We start from the raw sequence: 26,631 nt of genomic DNA on the forward strand, positions 1-26,631 counted from the left end.
TTCTCCAGAAAATAGTATTCCACGTAGACACCCACAGAAAAAAAACTTGAAATTATAATTAACTTGTTATAACACTTGAATAAACACCTAAATTAGAGAGATGAAATTATAATTTAAATTACTAAAGGTGCGCAAGGTTGCTTACATCTTTAAGGTGGAGATTCTTTAGCACAATTATGCTACAAACTCAAACAGAATGAAGAATTCCGATGACGGGGTTCAGACTGAAATGTCGACTCTTTATTCCTTTCTATAGATGCTGCCTGACCTGCTGAGCTCCTCCAGCACTTTTGTGTGATACTTTGCTACAGACTCTCCACCTTTAAGGATAAGCAACTAAACCAAAATCAAGGCAAGCAAGCTTTTTGGGATGCGCTGACTGATTTTACCAAAGTGGAGAAGTTACTTGTAAGTTAAAGTACAAGGTCAAACAAGGACTAAGTTAGATTAAAACAAAACTATCCAAAGCTGATCTCAAAAATACAAAGTTGCATTCATCCAAAAGGTATACTCTTCTGAACTGCGCTTGGAACATTAAGAAAGAGAAAAGGTATCGTATTTGAAAGTACGGCCCTTTGGAACAGTAACTATCAAGGTTGTGTTCTTACCCTCCAGCGAAACAAAACAAGTTCTTGCAGGAAGCAGGCAATAATGCTAACTCTGTCCAAAAAAGGCACAGTTAATCATGGACGACCAGAGTGACATATGTGGTCTGTTTAGGAAAACTTTGTGCCATGAATGCTCACAACTATTTTAAAAGAATGTAAATCTAACTTTGACAAAAATTGAGAAATCAATATATATAGGGATGAAATCTAAAAAAAGTTTACAGTATTGTGTAAAAGTGTCGTGTGTATGTATACATAATTTTTTTTTGCTAGAGTACCTAAGACTTTTTGAACAGTACAGCTGCCACACAAAAAATAAATTTCATGATATATGTGAGTGATGATAAACCTGATTCTGATAATGGGTATCTATTGTGTACTGAGAGTGGGAAGGGGGCAGGGAGAGGGGAATCATGGTTGGGAAAAGGGGAAGGGAGAGCAGGGGGAGCGGGAAGCACCAGAGAGACATCCTGTAATGATCAATAAACCAATTGTTTGGAATCAAATGACCTTGCCTGGTGTCCCAGGGCTGGGTGTGTCTGCACCCGTGCCACACCTCACCCTGGAGCTCTTCCTCTGCCACCTGTCCCACACCACTCCCATGGCCTCCACTCTTGCCATTTCTACATACTTTGCCCCCACCAGATTTACAAATGCGATCTTCACTCCACGTTGACACACGCGGCACTGTGCAAAAGTCTTAGGCACCCTAGTTATATACTGCATGAGCCTAATACGTCTAATTTTGATGAAAATTTGAGGAATCCAGATATACACAAGTGAAACAAAAACTAGTGATGTGTTTAACATGTAACTGTAAAGTAAGTTATTGTACTGTTTTTGCAGAAAGGGCTTCAGGGTTTTACTTTTTAAAATTCATTCATTGAAACCTATCGAATACTGAAGGGCCTCGATAAAGTGGATGTGGAAAGGACATTGCCTATGGTGGGAGAGTCCAAGACCAGAGGACACAGTCTCAAAATAGAGTGGTGTCCTTTTAGAATGGAGATGAGGAGGAAATTTAGCCAGAGAGTGGTGAATCCATGGAATTCTTTGCCACAGGCAGCTGTGCAGACCACATCACTGAATATATTTAAGGCAGAGGTTGATAGGTTCTTGATTGATCAGGACATGAAGGGAAATGGGGAGAAGGCAGGAGATTGAGGCCGAGAGGAAAATTGAATCAGCCATGATGAAATGGCAGAGCAGACTCGATGGGCCAAATGTCCTAATTCTGCTCCTATATCTTATGGGTTTATTCTCAATACATGTTCTAATTATCTAATGAAAGTTAAAAGCAATTTCAATCAGGATTAGCAATGAAAAGAATGTTTGAGAGATATTAAAGATACAAGTGAAAAATCCTGATGTAGATGAAATCTCATCAGAAGTCTTGGATAACAATATGCCGTAAAATTGAACTTCAGTTGCTTTTTCTTACATACTTGTAAGTTACGAGAGGAGTCAGAGTTTTTTTTGCCGGTGAACATTATACCAGATGTCATCGTTCAGGAAGGTTCAAGAAGCCCATGTACAGTGACATCTCCAAAGAATGATTAACAACAGTAATGCAATCCCCAACGGTTGATAGAGTAATGACCTGAATCTGACTATCATAGAGCCTTCATATAGCTTAAATTCATGTTTTGATAGTCATCACTTCTGAATGAACTAAGACAGGGATTCCCAACCCTTTTTTGCCATGGAGCCTTACGATAACTGATGAATTATTACAGTAGAAATTTAAAATGCATAATGCTAAGAATTTAAAATGCATAATGCTAGAATGAATTAGTAATGAAAAAGCTTACTTGAACTTTTTGCTACAAAAACAGCTGGTCAATAATTCATCAGGTGAGCAAACCAGTCAGAAATTCAGTAAACAATGAAAGTTCTGGACAACTAATATCTATATATTCATGAGCTGAATGCATAGCCCAGAAATTAGATGTAAAACTTGTTAAATCTGGTTACAATTCCAAATTATGGTTCATAGGGAGAGAGTTAAACGTGATTCCTCTTTGGTATATACCAAAATAAAATGGAAATCTGTGAGACAAAATGGTGTTAGCTCGGAGTGGGATTGTTTTGAGGAAATACGAGAGAACCAGTCCACAGCAAAAGGGCCGAAGTAAAGTACAGCACAGAAGCATGCCCTTTGGCCCATCCAGTCCATGCTGAACCATTTACATTGCCTACTTACATCCACCTGCACCAGGACCATAGCCTTCCACACCCCTACCATCCATGTACCAGTCCAAACTTCACTTAAACATTGTAACTGAGCTGTTTTGAGAAAGTTAAGGGAATACAAGTCTGCAGCCATGATAGTGGATAACGGTGAAAAACACGTTTGTCCAGAGAAGGTGAGATCGCTGTGCAGGTGCAGTACCAAATGCATGGCAATTTCAGAATCACTTCATCTGAACCATACCAGAACTGACTTTGGTTCGGTGCCAAGGATAAAATACAGGGACAATACCATAACAACAACACAGTAACAACCAACAGTTTACAGGACAATAGTGCAAACAGCCATGAACAAACAACAATTAGCAGAAAGGTCACATGTACAAACATCAATAATCAAGATTAAATAAACGTGAACATATGAACAGACTCAGTAATTATCAACAGAACAAGTACAGCATGGGGGAAAATACTAGTGTAAGGGATTTAAGTTGAAGTACTAGTTTAAATGTAAGACTAACATAAGGCGTTTTGAAGGGGCAATTCTTTTGTGTAAGGAGAGAAAGGAGGAGGACAAGATACAGAGAGAGAGAAGGAAGATACTCCCTTAGGTCTAGTATTTTTATTTTATTGAGATTCATTGATTCAGTGGGGGTAGAAGGGTGGGTTGGCAAGTTTGCAGACGACACAAAGGTTGGTGGTGTTGTAGATAGTGTAGAGGATTGTCATAGATTGCAGAGAGACATTGATAGGATGCAGAAGTGGGCTGAGAAGTGGCAGATGGAGTTCAACCCGGAGGAGTGTGAGGTGGTACACTTTGGAAGGACAAACTCCAAGGCAGAGTACAAAGTAGATGGCAGGATACTTGGTAGTGTGGAGGAGCAGAGGGATCTGGGGGTACATGTCCACAGATCCCTGAAAGTTGCCTCACAGGTAGATAGGGTATTTAAGAAAGCTTATGGAATGTTAGCTTTCATAAGTTGAGGGATAGAATTTAAGAGTCGCGGCGTAATGATGCAGCTCTATAAAACTCTGGTTAGGCCACACTTGGAGTACTGTGTCCAGTTCTGGTCGCCTCACTATAGGATGGATGTGGAAGCATTGGAAAGGGTACAGAGGAGATTTACCAGGATGCTGCCTGGTTTAGAGAGTATGGATTATGATAGAGATTAAGGGAGCTAGGGCTTTACTCTTTGGAGAGAAGGAGGGTGAGAGGAGACATGATAGAGGTGTACAAGATAATAAGAGGAATAGATAGAGTGGACAGCCAGCACGTCTTCCCCAGGGCACCACTGCTCAGTACAAGAGGACATGGCTTTAAAGTAAGGGGTGTGAAGTTCAAGGGGGATATTAGAGGAAGGTTTTTTACTCAGAGAGTGGTTGGTGCATGGAATGCACTGCCTGAGTCAGTGGTGGAGGCAGATACACTAGTGAAGTTTAAGAGACTACTAGACAGGTATATGGAGGAATTTAAGGTGGGGGGTTATATGGGAGGCAGGGTTTGAGGGTCAGCACAACATTGTGGGCCAAAGGACCTGTACTGTGCTGTACTACTCTATGTTCTATGTAGAGTAGATTCTTCCAGCCCTTTGAGCCACACTGCGCAGAAATCCCCCAATTTAATCACAGGACAATTTACAATGACCAATTAACCCACCGACCGTTGTGTCTTTGGACCATGGGAATAAACTGGAGCCCCCGGAGGAAACCCACGCGGTCACAGGGAGAGTGCACAAATTCCTTACAGGCAGCAGCGGAAATTGAACATAGGTCACCTGTATTGTAAAGCGCTGTGCTGATACCTACACTACTAGAGTTGGAGAAGTTAGGGACAAGTATGTCGAGTCCGAGAAGGGTATGCGTGAAAATTTGGCACATTGCAGATCACCTGGTTTAGTGGATGGTAAGTATAGTTTGCTTTCTGTACTGCTACTTCATTAATCATTTGTTGTCCTTGCTGTTTGACATGTTTATATTACTCTGGTAAAGTGACTTACTGTGGTTTAGCATGTGCACTTACCAGAATGAATCGGAAGAACACAGAAGGAATTTCACAATAATTTTGGTTACAGCTCTCTTTACCTATAGTGGACCTACTTCACTATGGAGAATCACTGCCTGTGCTGGAAATTAATACCTCAAACTCCATTAGTTGTATCACGTGCAACACTTCACTGCAAAGTAGGGAAATGATGTTGAGAAGGAAAGTACAGTAAGTCATGTCCCAGGCAAGTTGTTCCGTCTTTGGAACCAGGCACCAAGCGGCACTCATAATCACTAACAGACAAACATGTTATAACACAAGAACTGCAATTAACCCCTCGTTTATTAAACGTCCATAACCCAACTTAAATTGCTCGCGTTTTATTAGATTAATTACCGTCTCTGCGGACGAAATTAAACCTTTGATTCCTTAATTCAGTCCAAATCTTCGTCCGCACTCGAGTAGATTGCGGCGAGTTTATTGAAGCTTGTTTATTCACCGATTGGAGAACAAGTTAATTATTTGCGCAGTTTAGCACAGTAACGGTGATAATAATGATCATTTTATCACCGTTACTGTGCTAAACCAGGTAATGATTAACAGCACCTAACGGCTTCGCGGCACACTGTAGCGAATGCGAGTTAAGAGGCAAGTCTGCGACTGCAGTGGCCGCGGTGATCGGGACATAATGAAGGGTGCTGATTAAGGTCAGAATAAACTGCAAGGGTTCCAAAGCGGAGTTACATTTGTACCGTGACAAACGATTGGAAATGAGAGTCAGCGCTGACACCATCCTCCGTCTTGGTAAACCACGCGACGGGAAATAAGCAAAAAGTTATAGTACCTTCACGGTTGTTCGAGTCTCCTGATCTTTGCAAGCGACGCAAGCCAGCCCCTTGACAGACGTTCACCCCGGCTACGAAAGTTAACAGCGAGAGGATCTGCAAACGAGATCGGCTTTCTTTAATGAAATGAACTCGACAGGCAAGAACCGTCTGAGGCTCTGGTAAACTTTTCTTTCAGTATTTCAACACTTGACCACCCCTCTCTCGTTCTCGCACACATGTGGCGGGGAGCGGCGGCCTGGCGCACTCCCTCACACTCACCTGGGACAACTTCAGTTCAGTGTTATTCCGCATGGCTGCCTCGGCTAACCCCCCACCACCTGCTCGGGTTGCTGACAATCTCCCCCTCTCCTTCCCTCAGTCTAACTCTAACATCTTTCACCAGCAGTACTTTTTTTTTCGCTGTTTCGAACTGATTCCACCTGAAGTTCAACGAGAGAGAGAGAAAAAAGTAATTGCCACGTCGTGGTATTTTTGCAAACCCCCCTTTCAATCAAGAGAAAAAGGCCGGCACGTGTTATCTTTTGTGCCTTGGCGGGATCTCAGCGGCTGGGCGCCGTTGTGTTTCAAAGGTATGTTGTTTGAGCGCCGAAGACTGAGCTCTTTGTCTGCCGGCAGCCGGGCGATGTCCAGCTGCCCCCGGTTTGCAGGGTCTCTTTTAAAACGCCGTTTTGTTCGGGATTGTGCCGGCTTCCTGTCTGGCTGCTCTCTCCATTCCCCCCGCCCACCGACAGCAGCAGCAGGCAAAACAGAGCCTGTCGCAATCTGCCGGGCTGAGGGCAGCCGGCCACACACACACAGGTCAGTAAACATCAGCCACTTGAGCTCACCGAGGTGAGCTTCCCTTCTCCATACGCCCTCTGCTGAGGCACACCGCGGCCCTTCTGGGATACCTGAGCGATAAGAACGCCCTCCCCTCCCCTCCCCTCCCTTCACCCTTGTTTGTGCTTGTAACGCACGCTCTCAAAATGCTGGAGGAACTCGGCAGGTCAGGCTGAGTCTGTGGAAAAGGACCGTTTCGGACCGGGGGCGTTTGAAAGGTCCATGGGTGCTGCCTGATCTGCTGTAGTATTTTGTGTATTCCTCCACTCAGCATTCCACCAGTATTGTGTGTGTGTTGTTCTGGATTTCCAGCATCTGCAGAATCGCTTGTGTTTGTACTTGAACGAGGCGACCCGCGTTCACTGCAGAACACATGCCAGGGGAAGGCAAAATTTCTTAGAATTATACTATAGCGCATTTGCCTTGCTTCAGAATTGTATCACAGTTTGCACTAACCAGTTGGTGACACATCCTTGAAGCAGGATTTCTAGAGAGTAGAAGGCTCATCGCGCCAAGTACATGTAACAATTGTAGACCAATTCCAAATAAATCAAAGGTCAAGAACCTTTGGCAACTTTATTCCAAGAAAGCCGCAACTTCTGTAACTTCGGTAGAATTTCCGCGCTGACAGTTCTGTTCTGAGAATTTAGTTGTGTCCAACCGGCTTGCCCACGATCCAAGATCTTTTGTATCTGCAGTTCGCGACACTGATGCCAGCGTGACGTTGTCTTTTCTAAATGTATTAATACAAGTATAACTTGCAATAAGCTTTGATTTGAGTCCTAATAAGAGGTCTCAGCCCGAAACGTCGACTGTTTCTTCCCCTCCACGGATGCTGCCTGACCCGAGTTCCTCCAACATTTTGTGTGTGTTGCTCTGGATATCCAGCATCTGCAGAATCTCGTGCTTATCATTGTGTCTAACCAATATCACAGTGTGCGCATTCACCAGAACGAAGTTCCAACCTTTAAATTCAATACTCAATTTCCAAGAAACTGCACGTCAATTTAGCAGCAGTATTAACAAAAGTAACAACTTTATAATTGATGAAATTTTAGAAACCATTGTGCATATGTGACGGATGTTCTCCATCCATCCAGCTGCCCTTTCTGCATGGCCATTGAATTTTATTTCTTCACTGGACAAAGCCTTAAACTAACCTCTCTCCACCTCATCCTCTGTGCATCCCAGATTATAACTATGCATAAATAAATTTTCTTCATAACACTCTTACTCTTTATTGCTGGGACCTCTAAACCTTCAGAATCAGATTGATTACTGAGTTAGAGCCGTGAGGTAATGTTGCAGCTCTAAAAACTCTGGTTAGATCACACTCTGAATATCCTGGTCACCTCATCACTGGGAGGGTGTGGAAGCTTTGGAGAGGGTTCAGTGGAGGTTTACCAGGATGCCTCCTGGACTAGAGGGCTGAGTGAGCTGGGGCTTTCTTCTCTGTAGCAAAGGAGGATGAGAGGTGACTTGATGGTGGTGTACAAGATAAGAGGCATAGATCGAGTGGACAACCAGAGACTTTTTCCCAGGGTGGAAGTGGCTAATAGAAAGGGGTATAATTTTAAGGTGTTTGGAAGAATGTGTAGGGAGGATGTTGGGGGCAAGTTCTTTGAAACAGTAATGGGTGCATGGAACACTGCCAGGGCTGGTGGTAGGGGCAGATACATTAGGGGCAGTTAAGAGACTCTTAGATAGGCACATTAATGATAGGAAAATGGAGGCCTATGCAGGAGCGAAGGGTTAGATTGATCTTGGAGTATGCCAAAAGGTTGCCACAGGATTGTAGGCTGAAGGGTCTCTACAGTTCTGTTCGAAACCATTGCTGTTTTCCTCCAGGTGAGTATTAATCACATCCGGCACAATATTTCTAAAGGCTTTCCAACAATTAATCGTGTCCTGCACAATATGTCTAAAGGCTTTCCAACAATTGAGGTCAAAATGACTGACATGTAAATGCTGGACTTCTCATGACTCCCTCTTTTTTTAATTAAAGAATGTAGTAAGATTATCTACTCAGCTTTCTGGCACTACCCCCTCTCACCCCCCCCCCCACCCCCGCCACAGTCTCTTCCTGACTCCTCCCTAAGATGCAACCCATGCTTTCATGGTGACTTATCCACTTGAAGCTTTGCCAAATTTTGTAACATCCCTGCATTATTGTTTTTTTTTGTTATATCCAGTATAATATTTCACCTATAGACAGCATTGTAACATGCACTTCCCACCCAATGAATGCGCAGCACCCAATTACACCCTTGTGACCGGGTGACCTACCAATGTGGATGACTTTTGAATGTCGGCTGGAACTAGAGCAGCCGGAGGAAACCCATGCGGTCACGGGGAGAACGTACAAACCCCTTACAGACAGTGGCGAGAATGGAACCCAGGTTGCTGCTACTGTCACAGAGTTATGCTAACCACGACACTAGAATGCCAATATCTCTTCCTTCACTCTCACTATGCAAAGTACTCATTTAGTGCTCTCAGCATCCACATGCAAGTTCTGAATTTTTTTTTCCAAGTTCAGTTGGCCTCACCTCTTCGTGTGCTATTCCATCGCAGGTTAAGCCCTCCCCACACTGACCACTGTTGCAGGAAAGCAGCATCCATCGTCAAGGACCAGCACCAGCCAGGTCATACTCTCTCCTCACAGCTGCTTTCAGGAAGAAGGTACAGAAACCTCAGGACTCTCGCCACCAAGTTCAGGAATCATCAGGCTCCTCAACCAGAGGGGATAACTTCACTCGCCCCATAACTGAACTCTTCCCACAACCTATGGACTCATTTTCAAGGTCTCCTCATTTCACGTTTTCATGTTCTCAATATTTATTGCTTATTTATTATTTATTTCTGTTTGTATTGGCACAGTTTTTTGCCCTTTGCACTCTGGTTCAACACCCAAGTTGGCGCAGTCTTTCATTGATTCAACCTTGCACTCGACATCAGTAAGACTAAGAGCTGATTGTGGACTTCAGAAAGGATGAGACAAGGGCATACCAGTCAATATAAGGCTTTATAAAGTGCTGTTGAGGTCTCAACTTGAGTATTATGTACAGCTTTGGGTCCTTCATTTTAGAAAAGAAGCACTGGCATTGGAGAGGGCCCAGAGGAGGTTCCCTAGGATGATTCCAGGAATGAAAGGGTTATCATACAAGGAATGTTTGATGGCTCTGGGTCTGTACTCACTGGAATTCAGAAAAATGAGGGGGGATCTCATTGAAACCTTTCGAATGTTGAAAGGCCTAGACAGAGTAGATGGGAGTCTAGGGCAAGGGGGCACAGCCTCAGGATAGAGGGGCGCTCTTTCAAAACAGAGATGCAGAGAGATTTCTTTAGCCAAAGAGTGGTGAATTTGTTGCCACATGCAGCTGTGGAGGCCAGGCCACTGGGTGTTTTTAAGGCAGAGATTGATTGGACATGGCACCAAAGGTTACAGGGAGAAGGCCAGGAACTGGGGTTGAGGAGGAGATAGAGAAAAGGATCAGCCATGATTGAATGGTGGAGCAGATTCAATGGGCCGAATGGCCTGACTCCGCTCCTGTGTCTTATGGTCTTTTGGTCTAATCCTCATAGAGGCATCAGAAATGGAGAGAGTAATTTCAAATTCCTTAGTGTCAATATATCTGAGGCCGTAACCTGAAAGCAACATATTGATGCAACTATAAAGAAGGCAAGACAGCGGCTAGATTTCATTCAAAAGTTGAAGAGATTTGCTTTGTCAACTAAAACAGTCAAACTTCTACAAATGTACAGCGGAGAGCTTTCTGACTGGCTGCATCACTGTCTGGTATGGGGGGGGCGCGGGGAACAAATGCACAAGATCGAATTAAGTTGCGGAAACTTGTACAAGTAGTCAGCTCTATCACGGGTCCCAGCCTCCATAGTATCCAAGACATCCTCAAGGAGTGGTGCCTTGAGAAGGTGGCATCCACCATTAAGGCTCTCCACCACCCAGGACATGCCCTCTTCCCACTGTTACCATCGGGAGGAGGTACAGAAGCCTGAAGGCACAAACTCAGTGATTCAGGAACAGCTTCTTCCCCTCTGCCATTCAATTCCTAAATGGACACCACCTCATACTTTTTTATTTCTGTTTTTTTTTTGCACTACTTGTGTGAACTTAACATATACTTAATGTAACTCAGTTTTTTCTCTATTTATTTATCATGTATTTCATTGTACTGCTGCAGTAAAGATAACAAATTTCATGATATAAGCTGGTGATACTAAACCTAATTCTGATTCTATTATGGTTATTATTCTATTATGGATTTGAGTATGCCCACAAGAAAAGGAATTTCAGGGTTGTATGTGGTGACGTGTATGTGCCTTGATAATAGATTTACTTTGAACTATGAGTTAAATGCCTATAGTGTTCCTATTTATATTGGCAGTTGATCATTTATCCAGGCTGCCTTATTTCAAATTATTTTAATTCTCATTTCCCGTCTGCTCCCTTTGTAATTGCCTCTCTGTACTTATTGTGCACAGTCTTTGTTTACTTTAACAGTAAATAATAGGAAAATCACTGTTCTACAAGTTCCTGACAACATTTGGTTCCAATTTACTGAGACAAGATCCACTTTTATACCTTTTGAACTACGCTCCTAATCTGTGGAACTCAATACCTAAAACTATAAGGGATGCAGACTAAGTTGACACTTTTAAACACCAGCTCAAAATCTATTTAACCTTGCTTTTAGTTGACATCTTTTTGCCTAATATTTTTGTTATTTTTATTTTTTATTCACTCAATGGCACGACCGTGCAGAGAGTGAAGAGCACAAAGTTCCTTGGTGTGCACATAACGGACAGTCTAACCTGGACCCACAACATCTCCTCACTTGTCGACAAGGCACAGCAGTGTCCACACTTTGAGGAGGTTGAGGTGGGTAGGTTTCCCCACCCGCTTTCTACAAGAGAGTGAACTACCTGGCTGCTTCATTGTGTGGAAACTGTAAGGCATCAGAGTCAAGACCCTGCAGAGGTTAGTTAAACTGAGAGGACCCCCCCCCCCCCACACGCCCACCATTTGTGACATTTACTGGGAGTTTTGCAGATGAAGGACCCATAGCATTTTTGAGATCATCACCACCTATTCAACAATCTCTCTGACCCACTCCCATCAGGAAGGAGGTACAGGAGCTTTCAGACTAGGGCTGCCAGACTGGGTAACAGCTTCTTCCCTCAGGCTGTGAGACTAATGAATACCCTGCCACCGCTGAGGTCTTGTCATTAGGACAGTGAGCTGTTTACTGTTTACCTGTGCTGGGCATGACATGCATTCAGAATTGTATCTTATTAACTTATTTGAGGTAATATTTTTGTTCTATCTATTGTGTGTGATACACCTTTTTATGAGTACACCATGGTCTGGAAAAACATTGTTTCATTTGCTTGTATAAATGCATAGTCCTGGCAATTTTGGACAACGTTTCTCACCCTCTGCATGCCGCCTTGGCTGAACAGAGGAGCACTTTTAGTAATAGACTAAGACAAGTGCGCTGCTCCAAAGAGTGCCATATGAGGTCATTCTTACCCTCGGCTATTAGGTTCTATAATGAGTCAACCTACAGCCAGGGAAGTGTTGGACCTCCCCCCCCACCCCCCCACCCCCCCACCTCCATTAGACTGTTTGAGGTAACTTGTTTTTTTCATTTTTCCTTACTTCTAATATTTGTATATCTGTGCACTTGTAATGCTACTGTGACACTGTAATTTCCTTTGAGATCAATAAAGTATCTATATCAGATGACAATAAACTTGAACTTATTTTTGTGTTTGCACTTTACCCCCTTGTAAAGTACTTCGAACTATATCATCCGTATAAAAAGTGCTCTATAATTAAGTTACTATGATCTTAATCAAACTAGTATTCCTCAAATTAATTACTTTTATTATGGATTTTTTCTTTCTTTTTTTCCCGATGGTGATCTGAAGTTTCTGATGTTATGATCATTCTCCTCAATGTGCCCCAATCTGAACTTGGAATACTTGAACCATGCCATTCCCCAGAACCAGATTTAACCAAACATCCTTTGTCTATTGATCAGAAAATAATACAGCTTTGGAAAATTATCTTTGACACCTTTTTTTAAAAAAAAAACATCTCTGTCTTAACACTATTACTATCATGGTTTACAGCAGAATAATTGAAGTACTATAGCCTTTGCCTTTAAGTGTAATTTTGACGGATATTTGCTCCACTATATCTCCCATTTGTTGGTGACTATTCAAAGAATAACTATAAGGCATAGGAGCAGAATTAGGCTATTCAGTCCATTGAATCTTCTACACCATTCCATCATGGCTAATTTATTGTCCTTCTCAGCCTCATTCTCCTGTCTCCTCCCCCATAACCTTTGATGGCCTTATTAATCAAGATCCTATCAACAACCACCTTAAATGTACTCAGTGACTTGGTCTCCACAGCTGTCTGTGGCAAAGAACTCCACAGATTCACCACATTCTTGATAAAGAAATTCCTCCTCATCTCTGTTCTAAAGGGACATCCTTATATTCTGAGTCTGCACCTTCTTGTAGTAGACTCTCCTGCTATTGGAAACATCCTCTGTGTGTCCACTTTATCTAGGCGTTTTAATATTCAACAGGTTTCAATGAGATCCCTCCTCATTCTTTTAAACTCCAGTGAGTACAGGCCCAGAGCTATCAAACATTCTTTATACATTAACACTCATTGGTGGGATCATTCTTATGAATCTTCTCTGAACTGTCTCTAATGCCAGCACATCCTTTCTTAGAAAAGGGGTCCAAAATGGCTAGCACGAGAGGGCACAGTTTTAAGGTGCTTGGAAGCAGGTACAGAGGAGATGTCAAGGGTAAGTTTTTTACACAGAGAGTGGTGAGTGCGTGGAATGGGCTGCCAGCAATGGTGGTGGAGGCAGATACAATAGGGTCTTTTAAGAGACTCCTGGATAGGTACATGGAGCTTACAAAAATAGAGGGTTATGGGTAACCCTAGGTAATTTCTCAGGTAAGGACATGTTTGGCACAGCTTTGTGGGCTGAAGGGCCTGTATTGTGCTGTAGGTTTTCCATGTTTCTAAAACTGCTCTGTTTTATATTTAACACTGCCTCCATCTTTGCTTATTTCAAACCAAATACGCTGTTTTTAATCAACCCATAACATCCTCTGTCACCAGTATAGTAATATTCGCCTAATCAAATACTAGTGGCCTTCCTCCATTTTTTCTTCCATCTTTGAACCATTTGTATCCAGAAATATTTAATATCCTGCTCTTTTAAAGCCAATTTTTTGTTTTTGCAACTACACTATAATATATGTGCTCATTAGAAAACTGCAAAGTTATTCTCTTTGGAAGATCACAATGGAAGGCAGAATACAGGGTTTATGGCAGAGTTTTTAGCTGTGTGGAGGAACAGTTAGGTCTTGGGGTCCATATCAATAGAAATCTTAAAGTTGCCATGCCAGATGATAACGTGGTTAAGAAGATGGTGTTGGGCTTCATTAGTTGGGGATTGAGTACAAGATCTGTGAGGTTCAAGGGTTCCATTTTACTATCAGAGAATATATACAAAATACAGCCTGAAATTTTTACACTCTGCAGACATCCTCAAAACAGAATAAAACCCTCAAAGAATGAATGACAGGGGAAAAAAAAGTAAGAACCCCAAAGTCCCCTGCCCACTCCCACGCATAAGCAGTATCAATCCTCCCCCCATTTATTCTAGCATAAAGCATCAGCATTTCCACCACCCACCATGCCAGCAAGAGCAAAGCGCCCAAAGAGAGACCATGGTCTACAGTCAATCAAAAACTAACTTAATTCCAACAATTCAACGTCCCACAGGCAGCAAGGGAGAGACAGATGTTGCTTCTTTCACAGTGAGAGGGGAGACAGATGGTTACTGTTTCAATGTTATGGTCACAGTCTGAAGCATTGCTTTTTATTTCGAGTTCCCCAACTCAAGAATTGGCAGCAAACTCTCTCTCACCGTTGAGAGAGAGATCACCCAAAGTGCAGAGGCCTCCCTGTGACAGCCTCTCTGGCTGTCTGTTGAATAGTTCCCTGCGATGCTTCAGGTCTATAAAACCCTGTTTAGACCACACTTGGAGTGTGTTCAGTTCTGGTCAGCTCATTATAGGCACAATGGAACTTTAGAGAGGGTGCAGAGGAGATTTACCAGGATGCTGCCCAGATTGGAGAGCATGTCTAATGAACAGAGCATGAGTGAGCTTGGGCTTTTCTATCTGGAGCAAAGCAGGATGAGAGGTGACTTTGTAGAGCTGTACAACATAATGAGACGTAGATCGACTGGACAGACACAGACTATGAGGGGCATAATTTTAAGGTGTTTGGGGAAAAGTATAGGGGGATGTCAGAAGTAAGTTTATTTAGACATGGAGTGGTGGGTGAGTGAAACACCCTGCCGGGGGTGGTGATAAAGGCAGATACATAAGGGACATTTAAGAAACTCTTGGGTAGGCATGTGGATGATAGAAAAATGGAGGGCTATGTGAGGGGGGAAGGGTTGGATTGATCTTAGAGTAGGTTAAAAGGTGGGCACAGCATTGTGAGTCGGGGCGCCTGTACTGTGCTGTTTAGATCTAAGTCCTCTAGTTCAACTATCTCAGACGGCCGTTATTGCGTTTCCAATTTCACTGCAGTGAGATCCTCACAGGCTGATCTAATTTAGAGTGAACTCTCCTTTCCGTTTCTTTCTGGGTTTTATTCACCTTTAGTTCTCCTCATTATTATTACTTTCTCCAACCATCTTCTGTTTGAATGCTGTGCTTCTTCCAGACAGTCTACTTATCATTGCCAATCGACTTTTCCTTCCTAAATACCCTGTCACCTCAATCCCTATGGTCAGGTTGCTTTTCTTTCATTTTATTCCATCCACCAACCCGAGAAACTAGTCTGAACGCTCTCCAACAGCACTGCCCGAGAGGATATTGACATGTTCCTAATTCCTTTAGAGTCCTACACTATGGCTTCAGTCACATGTTCGTTCACTCTATCTAATATTTGAACCTGCTGATGGTGCTGGTCAAAAACCAGAGATTGCACTTTGCAGTTAATGCACACAAAATGCTGGAGGAACTCAGCAGGTCAGGCAGCATCTATGGTAGGGAATAAACCAAAATGGAATGGCCCATACAGAACTAATAAAGAGAAACTGGAATACATGTTTCGGGGTGAATGCAGGTACGTTAAAAAGCACAATGATAGATAGATAGATATACTTTATTGATCCCGAAACAAAATTGGGTTTTGTTACAACCGCACCAACCAAGAATAGAGCATAAATATAGCAATACAAAAACCACAAACAATCAAACAACAAAATGCAAACTATGCCAGATGGAAAAAAGTCCAGGACCAGTCTATTGGCTCAGGGTGTCTGACCCTGGGCCAATAATGGAGTCAATTGGACAAAGGGAGGTCTTGCCCAATTGGCAGATGAGGCAACCTCTACGTCGGGGGACCGCTTTATCAAGGACCTCCGCCTCATCTGTCAAATGCGGAACTTCCCAGTAGTCAACTATTTTAATTGCTATCCCCACTCTCGTGATGACATGTTGGTCCATGGCCTCTTCTGCCACTCCTGGTGGAGGAACAGCACCTCATATTTTGTCTGTGTGGCCTCCAACCTGATGGCATCGATTTCTCCTCCTGGTAAAAAAAATAAATCCCTCCCCCTTCACTCCTCTTCTATTTCCTACTCTGGCTTCTTAACTCTTGTTCTCAGCTGCTTATTACCTTCCCCTGGTGCCCCTCTTCTTCCATGGTCCAGTTTCCTCTCCTATCAGATTCCTCCTTCTCCAGCCCGTTATCTTTCCCATCCACCTGGCTTCACCTCTCACCTTTTAAGTATCCCCCCCACCTTTTTATTCTGGTATCTTCCCCCTTCCTTTCCAGCCCTGAGGAAGTTTCTGAGCCCGAAACATTGACTGTTTATTCATTTCCATTGATGCTGCCTGATCTGCTGAGTTCCTCCAGCATTTGTGTGTGTGTGTGTGTGTGTGTGTGTGTGTGTGTGTGTGTGTGTGTTGCCCTTGAGAAACAAGTTTGTTATGGCAAAAGATAAGAGTAATACTTCTGTCAGCTACTCAATAGTAAGATAGTGTTCTAAGAAGATTAAAAAGCCACATACTGTAAGTTATAAACTGGCATCAAACATTTAATGTTGCAAACAGTGATAGCTCCAAATATTCATAATGGAAACTACGAATAAAATGACCCCCACTCAAAAATAAGCAGAATTAATTACTTCATAATAACTAAAAGGCAAACAGGATTCAAATAAATATTTTTTTAAAAAGAAGTAACAGCTGTTATTTATGTCAGATCACTAGGAGGAATGAAGGAGAGGTGTGGAGATGCTGATGGTGATTTCATGAATATTTCTAAAATAATTGAGAACAAAGAGAACACCTTAATGTTGTTCCCCATTCAAAAAGGATCATGGAGCCACAAGAACAATGAATTTTCTCTCCTGGGTCAATAGAAATGATTAGCAGGAATAATTATGGATGTTGTCTGCATAATCACCAAAACAAAAGTTAACATAAATTTAAAAAACTGAAATTTTCTCCTGGTTTTTATTTGTGTATTCGCCAGAAACATTACAGAAAGTCCTATGCGAGATCACTAAAAATACTTGACAATGTTCTATTCATGAAGTCAAATCTACAGGGATTCAGGATAAATCTTGGAAGGTGGCTAAGAGATTGGCCAAGGACTAGAAGGCAGAAAACTGGAAGAGTGTGATGAATGGGGAGAGAAAATGATCAGGGTACCCCAGGGAGCCAGACTGGAGTCAGTTCTCTTTCTAACTTACATCAATGGTTTGGATTCGAAAACTCAATGTAAATTGGTAACACTTTCTGACAAGACAACTTAGAGGACAAAATTCAGATGTTTATAAGTTAGTGAAGAAAATTATGTAAAAGGGTGGAACATTTGAAAAGCAACTGTAGAGCACAGTCCATAGGAATCAAATTCAGCTGGGCTTCGATATTTATATAACCAACGCTGATTCTGAAACCAGCTTAGGTATCAGACTGGATAGGGTTGTTAAGACGTAAGACTCGTACAGCCAGATTTGGGAACAGCTTCTTTCCAACTGTAATAAGACTGCTGAACGGATCCTGACCCGGATCTGGGCCGTACCCTCCAAATATCCGGACCTGCCTCTCGTTTTTTTTGCACTACCTTACTTTCCATTTTTCTATTATATTTATGATTTATAATTTAATTTTTTAATATTTACTAATTTTAACTATTTTTAATATTTAATATTTGTAATCCAGGGAGTGTGAAGCGCAGAATCAAATATCGCTGTGATGGTTATACGTTCTAGTAGCAATTGCTTGGTGACAATAAAGTATAAAGTGTGGTGTGTTGGCCTTCATTAGTCGGTGGAATGAGATCAAGAGTCACGAGGCATTGTTGCAGCTCCATAAAACCCCGGTTACACCACATGAGGTGGGTTCGGTTCCAATTGCCTTATAGTAAAAAGGATGTCGAAGTTTTAGAGAAGCTGCAGAGAAGATTTACCAGGATTAAAGAGCATGTTTTATGAGGATAGGTTGAGTGAGCTGGGGCTTTTCACTCTGGAGTGTAGGAGGATAGGAGATGATTTGAAAGAGATGACAAGAGGCTTAGATCAAGTGGAGAGCCAGAGACTTTTTCCCAGGACAGAAATAGCTAGTACATAATTTTATAGGTGATATAAAAGTTTAGGACATAAGGTGATCGGAGGAAAGTATAGGAAGGATGTAGGAGGTAATTTTTTTCACACAGAGTGTTGTGTCTGTGGAAAACCATGCCAGGGCTGGTGGTGGAGGCAGACTCATTAGGGGAATTTAAGAAACCTTTAGATAGACACATGAAGGATAGAAAAGTGGAGGTTTATGTAGGAAGGAAGGATTACATTGATTTTAGAGTAGGTTAAAAGGTCAACACAATGTCATAAGCTGAAGAGCCTTTACTGTGCTGTTGTGCTCTATGTTCTGTGGACTTGACCTTCAACTTGTCTAACAAATAACAAAATAGTAATCAACAATTTCAAACAGAATATTGACCTCCAAAGTCAATATAACAATGATACACAGAGTCATAGAACTCTATCGCACAGAAACAGGCTCTTCGGCCCATCTACTCCATGCCAAAACATTAATCTACCTAGTCCCATCGACTTGCACCCAGACCATACCCTCCCATCCATGCACCTGGCCAAATTTCTCTTAAATGTTGAAATTAAACCTGCATCCACCACTTCTGCTGGCAGCTTGTTCCACACTCACCCGACCCCCTGAGTGAAGAAATACACTTTTCACATTTCCCCCGTAACCCATGACTTCCAAATACATTCTCACCCAACCTCAGTGGAAAATGCCTGCTTGCACTTGCCCTATCTATACTCCTCATAATTTTGTATACCTCTATCAAATCTCCCTGCATTCTCTTGCACTCTGGGGAATAAAGTTCTAACCTATTTAATCTTTCCATATAACTCAGGTCCTCCAGTCCTGGTAACATCCTTGTAAATTTTCTCTGCACTCTTTCAACCTTGTTTACATCTTTCCTGTAGGTAGGTGATGAAAACGATCAAAACTAGACACCATGCTCCAAATTAGGCCTCACCAATGTTTTACACCTCAACATAAAATCCCAACTCCTGTACTGAATACGTTGATTTATGAAGTCCAATGTGTCAAAAACTATCTTTGTGATCTTTTCTCCCTGTGATGCCACTTCCATGGAATTATGGATTTGTATTCCCAAATCCCTCTGTTCTACCACACTCCTCAGTGCCCCGCAGTTCACTGTGTGAGTCCTACACTGGTTCATCCTCCCAAAGTGCAACACCTCACATCTATGTGCATAAAATTCCATCTGCCATTTTTCCAGTTGGTTCAGATCCTGCTGCAAGCTCTGATAGCTTTCCTCGCTGTTCACTATACCTGCAATCTTGGTGTCATCTGCAAATTTGGTGATCCAGTTAACCACGTTATCATCCAGATCATTCATATACACCATTAGTCACAGGCCTCCAGGCAGACCATAAGACATAGCAGCAATGAAGCCATTTGGCCCATCGAGTCTGCTGCTCTGACATTTCATCATGGCTGATCTATTTTCTGCTCAAACCTATTCTCCTGCCTTCTCCCAGTAACTTTTCATGCTCTGACTTATTAAGAATCTGTCAACTTCCACCTTAAATACACCCAATGACCTGGCCTCCACAGCTGCCTGTAGGAATGAATTCCACAGATTGATTACTCTCTGGCTGAAGAAATTACTCATCTCTTCTAAGGGGACATCCTCTATTCAGACGTGTCCTCTTGTCCTAGACTCTCCCACCATAGGAAAGTCCTCTCCACACCCAATCTATCTAGGTCTTTCAATGTTCAATAGGATTCAATGAGATCCCCTCTCATTCATCTGAATTCCAGTGAGTATGGGCCTACAGCCATCAAAATCTCCTCCTATGATAGGCCTTTCATTCCCACAATCATTTTCATGAACCGATTTTGAACCCTCTCCAATGTCAGCACATCCTTTCTTCGATAAGGGGCCCAAAACTGCCCACAATACTTCAAATGAGGCCTTGCCAGTGCCTTCTATAGCATTAGCATTACATCCTTGCTTTTACATTCTAGTCCTTTCGCATTTGCCTTCCTTACCACCGGCTTAAACTACCAGTTGACATTTAGGGAATCCTGCACGGGGACTCCCAAGTTGCTTTACACCCATAATTTTTGAATTTTCTCCCCATTTAGAAAATAGTCTATACTTTTATTCCTTCTCCCAAAGTGTATGCCCATACACTTCCCAACACTATGTACTATTTTTATCTATTCTCCTAATCTGTCAAAGTCTTTCTGCAGACTCCCTGCTTCCTCAACACTCTCCACTACCCCCCCCCCCATCACCTATCTTTGTATCATTCTCATACTTGGCCACAAAGCCATCAATTCCATCATTCAATCATTGGCATACAACACAGTTCCAACACTGCCCCTACAGAACACCAGTATCTAATCTAAAAAGGCTCCCTTTATTCCCTCTCTCAGCCTCTTGCCAATTACCCAATGTTCTATCCATTGCCAGTATCTTTCCTGTAACACCATGGGCTCTTGTCTTGCTAAGCCCCCTCATATGTGACACCTTCTGAAAATCCAAGTACACAACATCCACCAAATCTCCCTTGTCTATCCGCCTGTTACTTCCTCAAAGAATTCTAACAGATTTGTCGGGTAAGATTTTCCCTTGAGGAAACCATGCTGACTACAGCCTATTTTATCATGTGCCTCCAAGTACCCTGAGACCTTAGGCTTAATATTTGACTCCAACATCTTCCCAACCATTGAGGTTAGGCTAACTGGCCTTTTATTTTCTTTCTCGTGCGTCCCTCCCTTCTTAAAGAGTGAAGTGACATTTTCAATACTCCAGTCTTCTGGAACCATTCTGGAATCTAGTGATTCTTGAAAGATCATTATTAAAGCCTCCATGATCTCTTCAGCCACCTCTTTCAGAACCCTGGGGTGTAGTCCATCTGGTCCAGGTGTATTATCTATCTTCAGACCTTTCAGTTTCCCCAAGTACCTTCTCCCTAATAATAGCAAATGCACTCACTTCTGCCCTCCGACAGTCTTGAACCTCTGACATACTGCTAGTGTCTTCCATCATGAAGACTGATGCAAAATACTTAATCAGTTCATCCACTATTTCTTTGTGCCCCAGTACTACCTCTACAGCGTAATTTTCCAGTGGTTCAATATCTACTCTTGCCTTTCTTTTACACTTTATAAATCTGACAAAACTTTTGGTATCCTCTTTGATATTGTTAGCTAGCTTATCTTCATATTTCATCTTTTCCCTCCTTATGGCTTTTTTTTAGTTGCCTTCTGTTTGTTTTTAAAACCTTCCCAGTCTCTAACTTCCAACAAATTTTTGCTCTGTTATACGCCCTCGATTTTGCTTTTATGTTGGCTTTGACTTCCCTTGTCAGCCTGCCTTTAGAATACTTCTTCTTTGGGATGTAGCATCTATACTGCACATTGAAAACTGCCCCCAAAAACTCCAGCCATTATTGCTCTACTGTCATCCCTTTTAGTATCCCCTTTGGCAACCTCCTCTCTCAAGCCTCTGTAATACCCATTACTCCAATGAAAGACTGATATATTTGTTTTTAGCTTCTCCCTCTCAAAGAGGAAACCATTTAACACCTCCCTCTGGCTTCTCCCGCAAAGCCAATGTCTGATCCAATTTATGACCTCATCTTGAATGCCAAACAACTGAATCTTCTTGACCAACCTCCCACACGGGACCTTATCAAAGGCCTTGCTAATGACTCTGTAGACAACATCCACTGCCTTGACTTCTTCAACTTTCCTGGTAACTTCCTCTAAAGGCTATATAAGATAAATTAGACATGACCTACCAGGCACAAAGCTGTGTTAACTACTCCTTGTCCGTGCTTGTCTATCCAAATATTTATATCTCTAGTAACTTAGAATACCCCAAATAACTTTCCCACTCTTGATGTCAGGATCACCAGCCTATAACTTTCTGGCTTATTCTTATTGCCTTTCTTAAACGTAGAAGCATAGAAATCTACAGCACATTACAGGCCCTTCGGCCCACAATGTTTTGCTGACCATGTAACCTACGCTAGAAGCTGCCTAGAATTTCCCTACCGCATAGCCCTCTATATTTCTAACAATTGAACAACATTAGTTATCGTCCAATTCTCCAGCACCTCACCCATGGCATGGCTAAGGACATTTAAAAAATCTCTGCCAGTGCCCCTGCAATTTCTGCACTAGCATCTCACAGGGTCCGAAGGAACACCATGTCAGGCCTCCCTAATCTGCCTCAAGACAGCAAGCACCTCTTCCTCTGTAATCTCTAGGGTCCATGATGTCACTGCTGCTTTATCTGTAGACTCTGTGTCAATATCCCAAGTGAATACAGATGCAAAAGCTCCATTTAAGATCTCCCCCATCTCCTTTGGTTCCATTGCATAGATGACCACTCTGATCTTCCAGAGGACCAATTTTGTCCTTTGCAATCCTTTTGCTCTTAATATATTTGTAGGAGACCTTGGGATTCTCATTCACTTCATCTGCTAGAGCAGCCTCAAGCCTTCTTTTAGCCCTCTTGATTTTCTTCTTAAATGTTCTCTTGCATTTCTTAAACTCCTCAAGTACCTCACTTGCTCCTGCCTGCCTAGACTTGCTTTGCACCTCCTACATTTTCTTAACCAGGGCCTCAATATCTTTCAAAAACCAAAGTTCTGTAAACCTGTTATCCTTGCCTTTTCACCATCAAAAGAAATCTGCAGGTGCTGGAAATCCGAGCAACCCACACAAAATGCTGGAGGAACTCAGCAGGTCAGGGAGCAGTCCTGCCAAAGGATCTCGGCCCAAAACATCAACTGCGCTTTTTTCCATAGATGCTGCCTGGCCTGTTCCTCCAGCATTTTGTTTGTGATCCTTGGCTTTTATTCTGACAGGCACATACAAGCTTTGTACTCTCAAAAATTTACCTTTGAAGGCCTCCCGCTTACCAAGTATACCTTTGCCGGAAAACAACCTGTCCCAATCCACACACCAGATCTTTTCTAATACCATCAAAGTTGGTCTTTCTCCGATTTAGAATATCAACCCAAGGACCAGACCTATCTTTTTCCATTTTTACTTTGAAACTCATGGCGTTATAATTACGAAGTGCAAAGTGTTCCCCTATGCACATTTCTGTCATCTGCCCTGTCTCACTCCCTAATAGAAGATCCAGTATCCCACTCTCTCTAGTTGGGACCTCTACGTACTGATTAAGGAAACTTTCTTTAACACATTTGACAAACTCTATCCACTCCAGCCCTTATTAAGTATGGGAGTCCCAGTCAATATGTGGAAAGTTAAAAGTTAAAGGTGACTTTAGACCACCTGGACAACACAAACACCTACATCAGGATGCTGTTCATTGACGATAGCTCAGCTTTAGTACCATCTTTCTCACAATCCTGATTGACAAGTGCAGAACCTGAGCCTCTGTACCTCCCTCTGCAATTGGATCCTCAACTTCCTAACCGGAAGACCACAATCTGTGCAGATATCCTCCTCGCTGACGATCAACCTCTGGGCTGTGTGCTTAGCCCACTGCTCTACTCTATATACACATTACTGTGTGGCTAGGCATAGCTCAAATGCCATCTATAAATTTGCTGACAATACAAACATTGTTGGTAGAATCTCAGGTGGTGATGAGAGGGCATACAGGAGTGAGATATGCCAACTAGTGGAGTGGTGCCACAGCAACGACCTGGCATTCAACGTCAGTAAGACGAAAGAGCTGATTGTGGACTTCAGGAAGGGTAAGACGAAGGAACACATACCAATCCTCATAGAGGGATCAGAAGTGGAGAGAGTGAGCAGTTTCAAGTTCCTGGGTGTCAAGATCGCTGGGGATCTAACCTGGTCCCAACATATTGATGTAGTTATAAAGAAGGCAAGACAGTGGCTATACTTTAACAGGAGTTTGAAGAGATTTGGCATGTCAACAAATACACCCAAAAACTTCTATAGTTGTACTGTGGAGAGCATTCTGACAGGCTGCATCACTGTCTGGTATGGAGGAGCTACCTCACAGGACCAAAAGAAGATTGTAACTTGAGTCAGCTCCATCTTGGGCACTAGCCTACTAGCCCAGGACATCTTCAGGGAGTGGTGTCTCAGAAAGGCAGCGTCCATTATTAAGGACCTCCAGCACCCAGGACATGCCCTTTTCTCACTGTTACCATCAGGTAGGAGGTACAGAAGCCTAAAAGCACACACTCAGCGATTCAGGAATAGCTTCTTCCCCTCTGCCATCCGATTCCGAAATGGACATTGAATCTTTGGACACTACCTCACTTTTTTTAATATACAATATTTCCATTTTTGCACATTTTTAAAATCTACTCAATATATGTAATTGATTTACTTGTTTGTTTATTATTATTTTTTTCTCTGCTACTTTATGTATGGCATTGAACTGCCGCTGCTAAGTTAACAAATTTCACGTCACATGCCGGGATAATAAACCTGATTCTGATTCTGATTCTTATGTTTTTTGCAACGGTCTGCAATATCCCTACAAATTTGTTCCTCTAAATCCCTAGGACTGTTGGGTGGCCTATGAGATACCCCCATTAACATGGTCATACCTTCCTTATTTCTCACTTCTACCCATATAACCTCAGTCGGCGAGCTCTCCTGTCTTTCCTGTCTGAGCACTGCCATGACATATTTCCTGACTAGTAACACCACCTCCCCCACTTAAATCCCTCCTGCTCTATCACATCTAAAGCAATAGAACCCTGGAACCTCTCTGTATGTCCTGTCTATCAATCCCTCAGCCACTTGAATGATCCAAAGTTCATGATATTATGGTTTGGATATTATAGTACAGGGAAAGTAAGATTCTTGTGTTTATATGTTTGCATGCCATCTTGGACAATGTCTCCCATCCACTACATAATGTACTGGTTGGGCACAGGAGTACATTCAGCCAGAGACTCATTCCACCGAGGTGCAACACAGAGCGTCATAGGAAGTCGTTCCTGCCTGTGGAGAAATTATTAAGAGTAAGGACTCTTCAACTTTTCGACCACATTTTGACTCAGACTCGCCAATCATCTGTCCAGCTCTCGGCTCCATCCCTCCCCCTCCCGTCTTCTCCTATCATTTTGGATCTCCCCCTCCCCCTCTCACTTTCAAATCTCTTACTAGCTCTTCCTTCAGTTAGTCCTGACGAAGGGTCTTGGCCCGAAACGTCGACTGTACCTCTTCCTAGAGATGCTGCCTGGCCTGCTGCGTTCACCAGCAACTTTGATGTGTGTTGCTTGAATTTCCAGCATCTGCAGAATTCCTCATGTATCTGTTCTGGTGCTCTGGTTCCCATCCCCCTGCAACTCTAGTTTAATCACCCACCCCTCATGCACTAGCAAACCTTCCCACTAGGATATTAGTCCCCTACCAGCTTCCGTCCCTTCCGTACAGGTCCCATCTTCCCTCGAAGAGAGCCCAATGATCCAAAAATCTGAAGCCCTCCCCTTTACACCAACTCCTTACCCAGACGTTGAACTGTATAATCTTCCTAGTTCTGGCCTCACTGGCACGTGGCACGGGTAGCAATCCTGAGATCACAACCCTGGTGGTCCTGCCTTTAGCAGCTAACTCCCTGAACTCACTTTGCAGCACCTGGTCACCCTTCCGACACTTACCTTGGTACCGACATGAACCGTGACCTCTGGTTGCTCACCCTCCCACTTGAGAATGCTGACGCCAGCCCCTTGCAGGCAACATACCATCCGGAAACCCACTCTCATCCACAGAACTTCCTGTCTGCTCCCCTAGCCAATGAATCCCGTGAGGCTACAGCTCGTCTCCTCTCTCCCCTTCTCTTCTGAGCTACAGAACCATACTCTCTGCCAGAGACTTGATCACTATGGCTTTTCACTGCTCGGTCATCACACCAACAGTATCCAAAGAGGTATACCAGTTGTGGAGGGGAGCGACCAGAGAGGTAATCTACACTGCCTGCCTATCCCCTTCCCCCTCCCCAATTACCTCTGCCCTGCGCCTTGGGATTAACTGCCTCTCTGTATGTCCTGTCTATCAAACCTTCAGCCTCCTGAATGATCCGCAATTCATGATATTATGGCTTGGGTATTATAGTACAGGGAAAATAAGATTCTTGTGTTTATAAAAATTTGAGGCAAATCAGTAAGTTAATGGCTCTGTTAAAAGAAAACTTTCCAAAAGCACACAGTAGATGTACAGTCTGCGACAGAGTGGCATTCGCAGTACAGATATATTCATATTACACCGAGTTAACACAGAGCTTTGTGTATATCCAAGGTCATTTAGAGTGTTATTTGTAAGTGCTTTATAAGTAAACATATACTGAATCAAACACTTTTTGAAAAACATTTATTGCATTTGCCCAAGTGCAAGGCATGGACGCTCATGATTCGCTTTGGGGAGGGACAAGCAGTTGAATTTGGGAGGCTTTCAAAACCTGGATTTAGGCCGAAGGTTTTGTACAAGGTGGTTTCTACTTCCACAATTCTGACCTCTACACATTCCCAGTTGCTTTTTTACCGTCGCCATGCCAGAACCGATTCCTCGA

The 26,631-nt window shown here is 42.8% G+C and overlaps 1 protein-coding gene across 4 annotated transcripts in view; it reads right to left on the reverse strand.

Annotated features, from left to right (window-relative positions):
- enpp2 (ectonucleotide pyrophosphatase/phosphodiesterase 2) overlaps positions 1–26,631 on the reverse strand; it is a 166,614-nt gene that overhangs the window by 115,662 nt on the left and 24,321 nt on the right. For 3 of the 4 annotated variants that reach the window (XM_072251952.1, XM_072251951.1, XM_072251939.1), the window contains exons 1-2: positions 5,889–6,344; positions 5,627–5,723 (exon numbers count right to left, since the gene is read on the reverse strand). In XM_072251952.1, the coding sequence (XP_072108053.1) occupies positions 5,627–5,723; positions 5,889–5,921 (130 nt within the window). In that variant the 5' untranslated portion in view covers positions 5,922–6,344. Of the gene's footprint in view, positions 1–5,626; positions 5,724–5,888; positions 6,345–26,631 lie in introns of those variants that run through there. The other variant, XM_072251946.1, reaches the window with a different exon arrangement.

This window comes from Mobula birostris, chromosome 1 (genome assembly GCF_030028105.1).
Source record: "Mobula birostris isolate sMobBir1 chromosome 1, sMobBir1.hap1, whole genome shotgun sequence".
Taxonomy (NCBI): domain Eukaryota; kingdom Metazoa; phylum Chordata; class Chondrichthyes; order Myliobatiformes; family Myliobatidae; genus Mobula; species Mobula birostris.